The sequence below is a fragment of the Pan paniscus genome, chromosome 2, assembly GCF_029289425.2.
Source record: "Pan paniscus chromosome 2, NHGRI_mPanPan1-v2.0_pri, whole genome shotgun sequence".
Taxonomy (NCBI): domain Eukaryota; kingdom Metazoa; phylum Chordata; class Mammalia; order Primates; family Hominidae; genus Pan; species Pan paniscus.
Window position 1 is genome coordinate 66,119,927 of NC_085926.1, and position 14,016 is coordinate 66,133,942.

Genomic DNA, 14,016 nt, shown 5'->3' on the forward strand with positions numbered 1-14,016 from the left:
TGATTTATCATTGCTCTAGTTGGAATCAGTTATGTCTCTGAGAGAACCTTTTTTTTTAAAGGAAGTCATGGCAGGCCAATGTCAGTGAACTCGGGAAAAGGCCCTGATCAGGGAAATTAGGAAAGAGATTTCACATGCCCTCTTGCCAGAAAAACATTCAAGTTGGCATTCTTTGTGTTTTGTCTGTCAAAAATATAGAAGCAAGGCAACCCACTTTTCCAGGACCCTCCCTGTAGCAGAGAGCTATTCTGCTTCTTTCGCCTATTTAATTTCTGCTCTAAACCTCAAAAAAATGTATATAAATATATATATAATATATATACACACACCTTTATATGGGTATATATATATATACACATTTATATGGGTGTATATGTATATTTATATGGGTGTATATATATGTATATATATACATCTTTACATGGGTATATATATATACCTTTATATGGGTGTACATATATATATATACCTTTATATGGGTGTGTGTGTATATATATATATATATATATACACCTTTATATGGGTATATATATATAAATGTGTATATATACATACACATATATATACATTTATATATATATACCCATATAAAGGTGTATATATATATATTTATGTACCCATATAAAGGTATATATATACACACACCCATATAAAGGTGTATATATATATATATATATATATACACACACATCTATATAAAGGTGTGTGTATATATATATATACACCAAAAGGTATATATACCTTTTATATATATATACCTATACTTTTATAGGTATATAAAAGATATATATATACCTATACTTTTATAGGTATATAAAAGATATATATATACCTTCTATATTTTGACAGACAAAACACAAAGAATATATAACTATATACCCATATAAAGGTGTATATATATGTGTATATACGTATGTATATATACATATATATCTATATGTATGTATATGTATCTATATATAGTCACATAAAGATATATATATAAAGATATATATATAAAGGTGTATATATATATAAAGGTGTACATATATAAAGGTGTATATATATATACTTTTATATGGGTATATAGTTATATATTCTTTGTGTTTTGTCTATCAAAATATAGAAGGTATATATATATCTTTTATATACGTATAAAAGTGTAGGCATATATATAAAAGGTATATATATACACACCTATATATCTATTTTATATATATCTGTTTTATATGTATCTATTTTATAGGTATATATATAAATATATATATTTTATAGGTGTATATATAGGTGTATATAAATATATATATAAATATATATATTTTATAGGTATATATAGGTATATATTTTGTAGGTATATATAGGTATATATTGGTATGGATATATATATACAACTTTTATAGGTGTGTATATATATAAAGGTATATATATATACACACCTATATAAAGGTGTATCTATACACACACACACCTTATATATAGAGAGAGGTGTGTATACACACACGTATATATATACTCCTCTCTCTCTATATATATATACATGTATATATATGTGTATATGTATGTGTATATATATGTATATATATGTGTGTGTGTATATATATATATGTATATATATATATGCAGTAGTTTCCTGGGGGAAAGAATACCCTGAAGATGTCGATAGCAATACCAATCCCCTAGCATAGGCTTTTAGGAGTTTCGGATGCCTATTGGACCTTCCTGATGCACATCAGCTTTGTTATGGAGCTAAAGATGCAACTATGTATGGCCTCCTTCACTTCCTCCTTCCTCTCTCCTTCTCCCTTTTCTATTCCAGCAATTGAGCCTATATGATGTATCTGGGACTGAGTATTCGGTGGCAAACTTGATAGACATTGTCTCTGTCTTCACACATTTTTATAATCTGGTGGTGGAGACAGATATTAATAACATCAGCCCTCAAATCTAGAATTATAGATTGCAATAAGTTCTGGGGAAAAAATATGATGCTATGGGAAAAAAGCTGGAGTCGGGTGATGTGAAGGAAACGACAATCTCCCTTAGGAAACCACATTAAGTTGAACTGTCAGTGAAGGATAACGAGAAATGTGGGAGTGGGGGTCGGCATATGCAAATGTCCTGAGGCTGAAGGTATGGACAACTGTGACTCTTTTTTTTTTTTCTTGAGATGGGGGTCTCACTCTGTCACCTAGGCTGGAGTGCAGTGGTGTGATCTTTGCTCACTGCAGCCTTGACCTCCAGCTCAAGCAATCCTCCTACCTCAGTCTCTCGAGTAGTTGGGGCTATAGAAGCAGGCCAACATGCGAGGCTAATTTTTGTATTTATTTGTAAAGATGGGCTTTTGCCATGTTTCCCAGGCTGGTCTTGAACTCTGGGGCTCAAGCAACCCTCCCACCTCAGCCTCCCAAAATGCTGGGATTACAGGCACAAGCTACTGCGCCCGGTCTTGACTCATCTGAGTTAGCAAAAAGCTGAGTATCACCAAAGCTTTGTCAGCAAGGAGACGTGACTGGCGAGCTATGAAGGTGAAGCAACAGTCAGGGGCCAGATCACTCAGGCTAAAAGCAAACATATGTCTACTGAGAAATAAAACATGTGAATAGAGCAGAACTAAAAATTAATAGAGGCTTTGGCACTGCACCTGCATGGCACATTACTGGACAGCTGGTAACATGACCATGTCCTCTTGTAATTATGTGGGGAATGGTGGCTATTTTGCTATGTCAGCACCATTGGATCTGAGAAATGACAAAACAAAGGTATTCACTCATCTTTTACAAGAGATTCTTGAACTCTAAGAGGGGATTCACCTGGGGACAGATCAAGAAGATTGATGTTCGACCTGTAGCATTAAGCGGACTGTGTTCATTTAGGACACACAATGGTAGCTCAGAACAATAGAGGGGTTGTGCCCTTTGGAGTGGAGGCCTGCTGTTTGTTTGACAGAAGGTAATAAACAAAAAGACCACAGTGCCCTGAAGCTCTTTGGAAGGTTTGCAATGAGAAAGGTAAAAAATGGCAAACAGCCTGAAAGTGGCACGTAATCGTGAGGGAGCCGGTGAATGGAAATTCAAATCCCTATTATTCTTTTAAACTTTTCCGTACTGGGAAATTACCTGGGGTCTTGCGGCTCTTAATATAGCTTGCACTTATTGCTGCCTCCCCGTGTCTTTCCATCCAGAAACTCTTACTTAACAAAACAAAATGGCATTGAAGGGGGAGGAGAGAGCTTTGATTATTGGTTGATTAAGGAATGTTGCTGTGATGTGACCAGTTGAGAGAAAAAATTAAAAATAGAAAAAAAGTAAGAACATTGCATATGTCAGCTTTTCTGTGAGACTGAGAAATTTCACAAATGTTTCACAAGCATTTCATTTTTGAAATCAAATATTTTAAATGCGTTCCATCTCTTCTGAAGAAAAAGTATGTCTTTTATTGTTGTAAAATATAACATAACATAAAAATGACCATTTTAACCATTTTTAAGCGTACAGTTCAGTAGCATTAAGTACATTTGCTGCTCAATGTACATGAGCAACCATCACTACTATAGATCTCAAGAATTTTTTCATCTTCCCCAACTGATACTCTGTAATAGTCTCCCCTTATCTGCAGTTTCACTTTCTGTGATTTCAGTTACCGAGTGAACCGAACCGCAGTCCAAAAATGTTAGGGTATTTTTAGAGAGTGAGTGAGTGAGAGACTACATTCACATAACTTTTGTTACAGTATATTGTTATGATTGTTCTACTTATTGTTATTATTTTTTGGAGACTGGGTGTCCTGTTGTCCAGGCTGGAGTGCACTGGTACAATCATAGTTAACTGCAGCCTGAAACTCCTGGGCTCAAGTGATCCTCCCACCTCAGCCTCCTGAGGAGCTGGGACTACAGGTGCACACCACCAAGCCTGGCTAATACATTTTTTTTTTTTCATAGAGACAAGGTCTTGCTTTGTTGCCCAAGCTGGCCTCAGACTCCTAGCTTGAAGTAGTCCTCCCATCTCGGCCTCCCAAAGTGCCAGGATTACAAATGCAAGCCAATGTGCCAATTCATATTTTATTATTCATTATTGTTGTGCCTAATTTATAAATTAAGCTTCATAATCAGTATATATGTATAGGAAAAAAACCTAGTATACATAGGGTTCAGTACTTTCTGAGGTTTCAGGCATCACCCACTGGGAATCTTGAAATGTATCCCCCATGGATAAGGGGGATATACTGTATCCATTGAACAATTCAATGAACAATTCAATACTGTATCCATTGAATTCTCCATTTCCCCCTCCCCTAAGCTCCTGGCAACCACCATGCTACTTTTATCTCTATAAATTTGACTACTCTGGACATCTCAACCTAAATGGAATCATATAATATTGGTCTTTTTGTGACTGGCTTATTTTGCTTAGCATAATGTCTTCAAGTTTCATCCACATTGTAGCATGTGCCAGGATCTTCTTCCTTTTTAAGGGTAAACAATACTCCACCATATGTGTAAATGTACATTCCATATTTTGTGTACCCATTCATTTGCCGATTGACATTCGGTTGTAGAAAAAGTATCTGTTAAACACGGAGCAGAGGGACACAATCTTTTCCTTTTCTTAAATCATCTTACTTTTATTTTTTCCATTTACTGTCCTTTCCTTCTTTCCTTCTATCCTTTCCTTTCCTCTATCCTCCCTGGATAAAAGGAGGATAAAATGTGACTAAGGAATGTTACCACTGGGAATTTCAAGAACTAGGCCCGGCGCAGCCCAGGCGCGGTGGCTCAGGCCTGTAATCCCAGCACTTTGGGAGGCCGAGGTGGGCGGATCACCTGAGGTCAGGAGTTCAAGACCAGCTTGGCCAACATGGTGAAACCCCATCTCTACTAAAAATACAAAAATTAGCCAGGTGTGGTAGCCCATACCTGTAATCCCAGCTACTAGGGAGGCTGAGGCAGGAGAATCACTTGCACCCAGGAGGTGGAGGTGGCAATGAGCCAAGATCATGCCACTGCACTCCACCCTGGGAAACAGAGCAAGACTCTGTCTCAAAAAAAAAAAAAAAAAAAAAAAGCCTAGTAAAATGACTTTCTTTTAAAATATATATATTTAATGTAATTTTTTTTAGAGAAATTTTATAGTCACAGCAAAATTCAGCAGAAAGTATGGAGATTTCTCATATATCCTCTGCCCCCATACATGCACAGCCTATGACATTATCAATATTCTTTACCAGAGGGGTATATTTGTTACAATCAGTGGACCTGCATTGAAACATCATTACCCCAAATCCACAGTTTACATTAGGTTAATCACTCTTGGTGTAGTACTTTCTATGGATTTGGACAAACGTATAATAACATGTGTCCACCCTTACAGCATCATACAAAATAGTTTAACTGCCAAAAAATTCTCTGTGCTTCACCTGTTCATTGCTCCTACCCACAACATCTGTAGTCCCAACTATCTGGGAGGATGAGGCAGGAGAATCACTTGAACCCAGGAGGCAGAGGTTGCAGTGAGCTGAGGTCTTAACGCTGCACTCCAATCTGGGTAACAGAGTGACACTCCATCTCAAAAAAAAAAGGTAATTATTCATTAAAAAGATCATCTGTCTCAAAAAAAAGTAATTATTCATTAAAAATGATCAGTAATGCAAAAATCCCCAGAAATGTCAGAGTTTAGGGTTTGATATGGTCTGGATGTTTGTCCCTTCCCAATCTCATGTTGAAATGTGATTCCCAGTGTTGGAGGTTGAGCCTGGTGGGAGGTGTTTTGGTCATGGGGGTGGATCCCTCTTGAATGGCTTGGCCCCGTCTCCACAGTAATGAGTTCACATGAGAGCTGGTTGTTAAAAAGAGCCTGGCAGCTATCTTTCTACCTCTCTCACCATGTGACATGCCTACCCCCACCCCACCTTCTGCCATGAATAAAAGCTTCCTGAGGTCTCACTAGAAGCCAAGCAGATGCTGGTGCCATACTTGTACAGCCTGCAGAACCGTGAGCCAAATAAACCTCTTTTCTTTATATGTTACACAACCTAAAGTATTCCTTTATAACAATGCAAAACTGACTCACGTTAAGATTTTATTACATATGGCCACATTGCTCACCAGAAAAGTTGCTCCAACTCTCCCTCTAGAAAAAAATCCTTGCCTATTTAAAATGTTAAAAAATATGCTTTGTTGTTGTTTTAATTTTCATTTCGATGTTACTAATGAATTGAAAAATATTTTTTAACATGTTCATTATCTATTTGTATTTCTACTTTTGTGATCTTTACTCATTTTATTCTGTTGGTATTAGTGTTTTTCTGTTGAGTTATGGGAACTATTTACACTTAAAAATTTGATGTGATTATCTACATTGCACATATTTTCCCTGTCAAATTTATTTTTATTTTAATTTTTAATAACAAAGCTATTAACTGAAAAATTTTTTTTTGAGACATAGAAGATGTTTCTTTATCTCAAGAATAGAAAAATGTTTACCTTCGTCAGGCACGGTGGCTCATGCCTGTAATCCCAGCACTTTGGGAAGCTGAGGTGGGTGGATGGCTTGAGGCCAGGAGTTCCAGACCAGCCTGGCCAACGTGCTGAAATTCCATCTCTACTAAAAATACAAAAATTCGGGCATGGTGGTAGGTGCCTGTAATCCCAGCTACTTGGGAGGCTGAGGAAGAAGAATCACTTGAACCTGGGAGGCAGAGGTTGCAGTGAGCCTAGATAGCGCCACTACACTCCCGCCTGGGTGAGAGATACTCTGTCTCAAAAACAAACAAACAAACAAAAAACAAAAACAAAAATGTAAAATGTTTACCTTTTTGTTCTATTATTATTATTAATTTTAAAATTTATTTTTATTTTTTGAGACAGGGTCTTGCTTTGTCACCCAGGCTGGAATGCAGTGTCATGAATACGGCTCACTACAGCCTTGACCTCTTATCTCAAATGATTGTCCTGCTTCAGCCTCCCAAGTAGCTGGGACCACAGGCACGTGCCACTGTGCATGACTAATTATTTTATTTTTTTGTAGAAACGAGGTCTCCCCATGTTGCCCAGGCTGGTCTTGAATTCCTGGACTCAAGTGATCCTCCCACCTCAGTCTCACACAGTTCTGGGATTCAGTACTATTTTAATAGTTTAATTATATCAGTGAAAAAATATGTAACCGTTTTAGGAGGCAAAGCGTAAGATGGAGATCAAACATTATTTTCTTCTAAATGGTTAGCTGATAGTCCCAAAAGCATTTATTGAAAGAGTCATCTTTTTCTCTCTCACTAATTTTAAATGTAAACATAAAGCCATATGACTGGTACTCTGTTGATTCTATCACTTAAAGGAAAACTGACTTTTCAAACAGGACTTTAAAAATTTTTCATTTGACTTTCTTTCCATTATATATATTTACTAGCCTTTGCAGATGGATTGAAATAGTTCCAGGAATATTTTTATTGAAAATGATTCTAACTGTTGTCTTAGTCCATTTGTGCTGCTATAACAACATACCACTGACTAGTTAATTTGTAAAGAACAGAAACGTATTGCTCAAAATTCTGGAGGCTGGGAAGTCCAAGGTCAAGGTATTGGCAGATTCGGTGTCTGGGGAGGGCCCAGTTCCTGCTTCCAAGATGGCACTTTTGAACAGTATCCTCATGTGCTCAGGTGGCAAAAGGTGGAAGGGAAAAAAGGCTGATTGAATACTTTGTGAAGCTTCTTTTACGAAGACTTTGGTCATATTCACAAGGGAGGAGCCATCATGACCTAATTGCCTCCTAAAAGCCCCACCTCTTATCACACTGGCGATTAAGTTTCTACACATGAATTTTGGGAGACACATTCAGATCTTAACAAATACTATCGTATTTTTCAATAAAAATCAGTAACATGGAGTGGGGCGCAGTGGCTCCCACTTGTAATTCTAGGCTGAGGTGGGTGGATCGCTTGAGCTCAGGAGTTCAAGACAAGCTTGGGCAACATGGTGAAACCCCATCTCTACTAAAAATACAAAAATTAGCTAGGTGTGGTGGCATGCTTCTGTAGTCCCAACTACTTGAGGAGCTGAGGCAGGAAGATTGCTTGAACCCGGAGGTTGAGGCTGCAGTGAGTCGAGATGGCACCACTGCATTCCAGCCTGGGCAACAGGACAAGAACCTGTCTCAAAACAAACAAACAAATAAACAAAAAACAACAACAAACAAAACAGTAACGGGGCTTGGAACTTAAGCCTAGTCCTGGTTGAAGGTTATGTCCTTGTTTTTTTTTTTTTTTTTTTTGAGGTAGGCTTAAATTATTTTTTGAGCTATGTCTTTGGTTTCTTGCTAATTTTTATAAATACTATTAAGATTTTAGAGCTTGTTTAAAAGAAAACTTGGCTTACAGTGATAGATTTAAGTGAGAAAGACAGGATTATTATAATATCACATGTATAACGCAAATCAGTGCTTACCACATTGCCTGTATCTTTTAAAATGAAAGATTTGAGAACATATGCTGCCTGCAATGTGGTGATAATGATGATGCATTGAAATACTCCATTTAAAAAGCATGCACAAGTAGTAATGAGTCTTTCTGCTAGCATTTCATGAAAAGGAAGCCCTAGGTCATGTTTGTAATATCTGTATTTCCTAAAAGGATTCCAGTGGTATCATGAAATACCTGGTAAAGCCTTTACCTTGCATAAAAGGAGAGACTATGTATTTCTTCTTGATTCTGAAAGGTACCTGATAAATTACATTTCCCTCCAAGTTACCAGAAAATGACATCAACACAATTTTTTTCTTGCAAAGTTAAAGACAACCATTGCATTGAAGAGGAAAGGAATTTTTTTCCTTAATTTTACTTCAAAGGATGTATTAAATCAAAATTAAAGGTATAAGTCTAGGTTAAATTTTCTCTTAGGGAAGGAATTACATCAAAAACTTCCAGGAACATTAGCAGCTAGAAATAAGATTTATTTTCACTTAGGAAGCTATAGTAGTATGTATCACAAAGTACTTATGCACCTTGATAACTTACCAGTCTCTCATTCATAATATTCAGAATCTCTAACTTAAATAGGAAAATACGGAATAAACCGAATATTTCTATATGACAAGCACTGGACTAAAACTTTCTGTGCATATATTATTTATTCCTCATCATCCTGCGAGATAGTAATATTTTAATCAGCTTTATTGAGCTATAATTTACATATACTTTTTTTTTTTGAGATGGAGTCTTGCTCTTGTCACCCAGGCTGGAGTGCTGTGGCACAATCTCAGCTCACCGCAACCTCCGCCGCTCGGGTTCAAGCAATTCTCCTGCCTCAGCCTTCTGAGTAGTTGGGACTCCAGGCCCGCATCACCACACTCGGCTAATTTTTTCTATTTTTAGTAGAGACAGGGCTTCACTGTGTTGGCCAGGCTGGTCTCAAACTTCTGACCTCAGGTGATCCGTCCACCTTGGCCTCCCAAAGTGCTGAGATTACAGGCATGAGCCACGGCGCCCAGCCTTATAGTTTATGTATACTAAGTACAACCATTCTAATTGTGCAAGTCAATGCGTTTTAGTAAATGTACACACCCATGCGACTACTACCACAATAATAACAAGAGAATATCTTCATGATTGCAAACTATTGTTTTGTGCCCACTTCATAGTCAATAGTTTGCCTCTACCTCCACCACCTGGAAACCATTTATATACTTTCTGTCACTATAATTTTGTCTTTTCCAGAATTTCACGTAAGTGGAATCACAATACATGTAGTCTTTTTTTTTTTTACATAGCATAATGCTTTCAGATTAATCCATGTTGTTTCATATATCAGTAATTCATGTCCGTTTATTGTTGAGTGATGTTCCATTATAAAGATGTATCATAATATGTTTATACCACCAGTTGATAGACATTCAGGTTGTTTTCAGTTTTTGACTATTATGGATAAAGCTGCTTTGAAATATAATGTAAAAGTATTTGTATAAATGTTTAGTTCTCTCGGGTAAATACCTAAGTGTGGCATTGGATTTTATAATGGTTGTACCATATAAAATTCGAAACAGCAATGTATGAGATTTCCAGTTGCTTCTCATCCTTGTCAACACTTGGCTTTTTAATTTTAGCCACTCTAGTGAGTTCTAGTGTATTCATATCTCATTGTGGTGTTCACCGGCATTTCCCTGATGTGGTAACCAGTTTCCAAGATGGCACCCAGTGATCCTCATCTTCCAGTATTTATACTTTTGGGTAGTCCAGCCCCATAATAAATGTCGATTACCTGTGTAAACAATAGACTATTGCTGGAATGACAACTGAGTAATTTATGAGAACAGGTCATGAGAGACTTTGTAGTTTCTGTCTTGTTCTCTTTCAGACCACTTACTCTAGGAAAAACCAGCTACTATATCATGAAGACACTCAAGCAGTACTATGGAGAGATGTATGCCATGAGGGATTAAGGCTACCTGCCAATAGCTAGCACTAATCTGCCAGTTATGAGAGTGAGCCATCTTGGAATTGGATCCTGCGGTCATAATCAAGTTTTATGATATGGCCCTGGCCACCATCTTGACTGTAGTGTCATGAAAATTTCTGAGTCTTAAACACCCAGCTAAGTGACTCCTTGGTTCTTGACGTATGAAAACTGTGTGAGGTAATACAAGTTTATAGTTGCTTTAGTCTGTTAAATTTTGGGGGTAATTTGTTACGCAGAAATAGACAAATAATACGGATTTTGGTACTTGGAGGTGGGCGCTACTGTAATTCCTGAACTGTGGGAGTGCCATTGGCACCAGGCAGTAGGTGAAAGGTGGGCAGACTGTGAGGGAAATGTCAGTGAAAGCTTATTAACAGAACTTTGATGGCCTTTGAGGAGGCTGCCAGTGAGGGTTTATAGGAATGTGAAGTAGGCAGGATTCTAAGGTGGCCCTCAAGATTCCTGGCCCCTAATGTGTTTTGCATAATCACCCCATTGAATGTGAGCAGGACCTGTGAGTATGACAGAACATTACCACCATGATTATGTTATCACGTATGGCAAAAGGAATTTTGCAGATATAATTAAGGTCTCTAATCAGTTGACTTTGAGTTAATAAAAATGGAGATTATCCTGGGTAGGCCTGACCAAAGCACATGAGACTTTGAAAGACATTAATAGCAGCAACAGGGATTCTTCTGCTGGCATTGACAAAGTGAACTAGCATGTTTTGAGAGGGCCTACAGGCAGCTTAGGGAAAGGTATTCTGGGTAGAGAGAACAACATGGGCAAAATTAGGAGGCTTGAAAGTGTATAGTCTGTCTGTGTGTAGTCCGGCTAGTGGGAAGAGTGACAGGAGACACCAGCTGAGAGGTGTATACCGTGCTAGGGAGCTGGACTGTCTCCATTGGCAGCAGAGGGGAGTTGTAAGCAGGGAAATAACATTACCATCATCTTTAGAGAGTACTTTCTATGAGCCAGGAACTAGGCTAAGAACTTGAGTGCATTATCTCATTTAATCTATTAATATAATAGTACCGCATGACAAAGTGGCTATCATTATCGCCACTTTACAGGGGAGAAAACTTAATCTTGGAAAACTTATGCCCAAACCCAGCAGGTGATAGAATTTGAATTCCATCTAACACCTAAAGCTATTCTGCATATCATTTCTAGATCATTTTACCTAGAAGAGAATAAGAATAATTATAAGAATAATTCTAGCAGTGTTATAGAATAGGGATTGAAGAAAGGCCAGGCAAGGAGCCTGCTCAGGTTATTATAACGGTTTTGAGGAAAGATGATGAGGGCATTAAGTATATTTTCAGTGCTTGTTCTGCTATGTTCTCTGTAGCCACATTGAGTCAGTTACTTGTTGGAGCATCAGGAGCCTCTGTAAAATGAGGACAGTAGTGTTGCTGACATCATAGGGTTGGTGAAAGGATTAAATGAAAAAATGTCTGTCAATCACTTAGCACCACGTCTGAGATGTAGTTGGCCCTTAATATACACAGAAGTTTACAAGGTATTTGTTTGTTTAATAAAGACAGGTCCACTCCAAGAAATGTTATTAAGTACTTAATAACGTGTGCTTTGAGGTGTACACATGAGTACAACAGCGAACAACATGAGCAGGTAAATAACTGAACAAACAAATAATTTTAAGTGCAGTAACTCTGTAAAGAAAAATGGAGGATGCTAATTTTTAACTCCGGTCAGGAAACTTTTGATGTATTTTTCTATATCTTTATTTAATAATCTTCTGATAATGAGTTAACTTAATATAAACTCAGATAAAATTTTTTGACAAAACTAAGAGATAAACCAAAATGAAATATCCGATTAGGATCCCGAATCGCGCCTCCCGAGGTTAGTACTACCCCTCACGACTCCTCCCTCCGCGACAGCCACGCCTCTTCTGGGTTTACAGTTCAGAATCACGCCGGCCTCATTCTACCGCTGCTCTCTCCTGGATCTCGGCCACGGATCTTTTGCTCGCGAAAGTTCCTCCGTCTAGCTGCACACAACGCTGCTGCAGGAAACCGAGGTAAGGGATTTGCCGAGACTTAGCTCCACCACACTCCCCGAGGCCCCGCCCCTCCTCTCTGTCCCTCCCCTAGGCCCAGGTCTCCCGCGTTGCACGTGCAGTTGTTGTGGTTCTACGTCCCGTGGTCCCGGAAGTTCACGACAGACCCGCCTCAAACATGGCGGCGCCCAGCGCGCGAGGACGTGGTCCGCTTCTGCTCCGGCTTGGATTGTAGCCTTGACGAGGTCTGAGCGACCATGGACCGGCCGGGGTTCATGGCAGCGCTGGTGGTGAGTGCGGGGCGGTGGGGTGGGTTGCTCAGAGTGCCGGCGTCCGGCATTGGAGGCCGTGGGGGTTCTCTGCACTGGTTTTCTTCCGGTTTTGCGCGCCAGACTGTCCTCGGGTTACTGGCAGCCAGGTCTGAGAGGGAGCACGAGGCTCCCAGGCCACCGGCGGGCCAGGTGTTAAGGCTATGTCTGTACTGCCAGGTCATAAGAGACAGGTGGGGGAAGGAAGGTGACTCATTGTCTTTTGCACCCTCATTTACTTAAAAAAGAGCTTCTATTATACACTGTTAACTACTCTTTCATTAAATAGTGTAACTACTCTAGAGATCTTGGGAATTAAAGAAATGTACGTAACACAACAACAAAAACCTTACTCAAATCCCTCCCAGCCCTTCTATTCAATACTACGTTTCTCATTTTGCTGCATCTCTTTTCAGTCTTAGAAAATGACATGTCCTTCTGTTCATTCAATACATAATCTGCTATTTCTGCTCCAAGCCTAGGCTTTGGAGAAATATTAATGAGCACACATAGCTCATCGGGAACGCTGCGGAGTCAATAAACAGGCTTAGTATTTAATTCCGTAGCAGAAAACTACGAGAATCAACATGAATTAACAGAAAAAAAAAGTCCTTTACCAAATATTTTGGAGCCTCTGGTAGAGGATACTAGATACAGCAGTTAACAAGACAGAGTTTGGCTGCCTACGTTTTCATTATGTGGAATGGGCAGAGACAGACAATAAATAATTTTTAAAATGATTTTCATAGGGAAAATGGAGGCCCACAGTGATTTAGTCACTTAATTATCGAATTTTGGTGTTGCAGGTGTTGAGGATAACTTGGTGAACAAGATAGACCTGCTCCTAAGGGTCAGGTGTTAGAGACAAAATAGTAAAATGACTGTTGGGATAAATAACAGGTGGGCTAGGTTCAGGGTGTTAGGGGAATATATGGAAGTAGGGATGTCTTAGCCAGACTTGTAGGATGATAGCTTTAAATCTAGATTTGTTGAAACTTGTATAAGGTAGGTCTTAGAAATATAAAGAAATAATGTTACTGATTTTTTTTTTTTTTTTTGAGAAGGAGTCTCACTCTTGGCCCAGGCTGGAGTGCAGTGGCGCCATCTCGGCTCACTGCAGGCTCCACCTCTCGGGTTCACGCCATTCTCCTGCCTCAGCCTCCCGAGTAGCTGGGACTGCAGGTGCCCGCCACTACGCCCAGCTAATTTTTTGGGTTTTTAGTGGAGACGGGGTTTCACCGTGTTAGCCAGGATGGTCTCG

At 38.8% G+C, this 14,016-nt stretch overlaps 1 protein-coding gene across 5 annotated transcripts in view; it reads left to right on the plus strand.

The window, feature by feature from the left end:
* SLC25A26 (solute carrier family 25 member 26) overlaps positions 1-14,016 on the plus strand; it is a 189,088-nt gene that overhangs the window by 17,865 nt on the left and 157,207 nt on the right. For 3 of the 5 annotated variants that reach the window (XM_055110129.1, XM_055110127.1, XM_024928139.3), the window contains 2 exons: positions 10,320-10,598; positions 12,352-12,737. In XM_055110129.1, coding sequence (XP_054966104.1) covers positions 12,705-12,737 — 33 coding nt within the window. In that variant the 5' untranslated portion in view covers positions 10,320-10,598; positions 12,352-12,704. Of the gene's footprint in view, positions 1-10,319; positions 10,599-12,351; positions 12,738-14,016 lie in introns of those variants that run through there. The other 2 variants (XM_055110128.1, XM_034956851.3) reach the window with 2 other exon arrangements.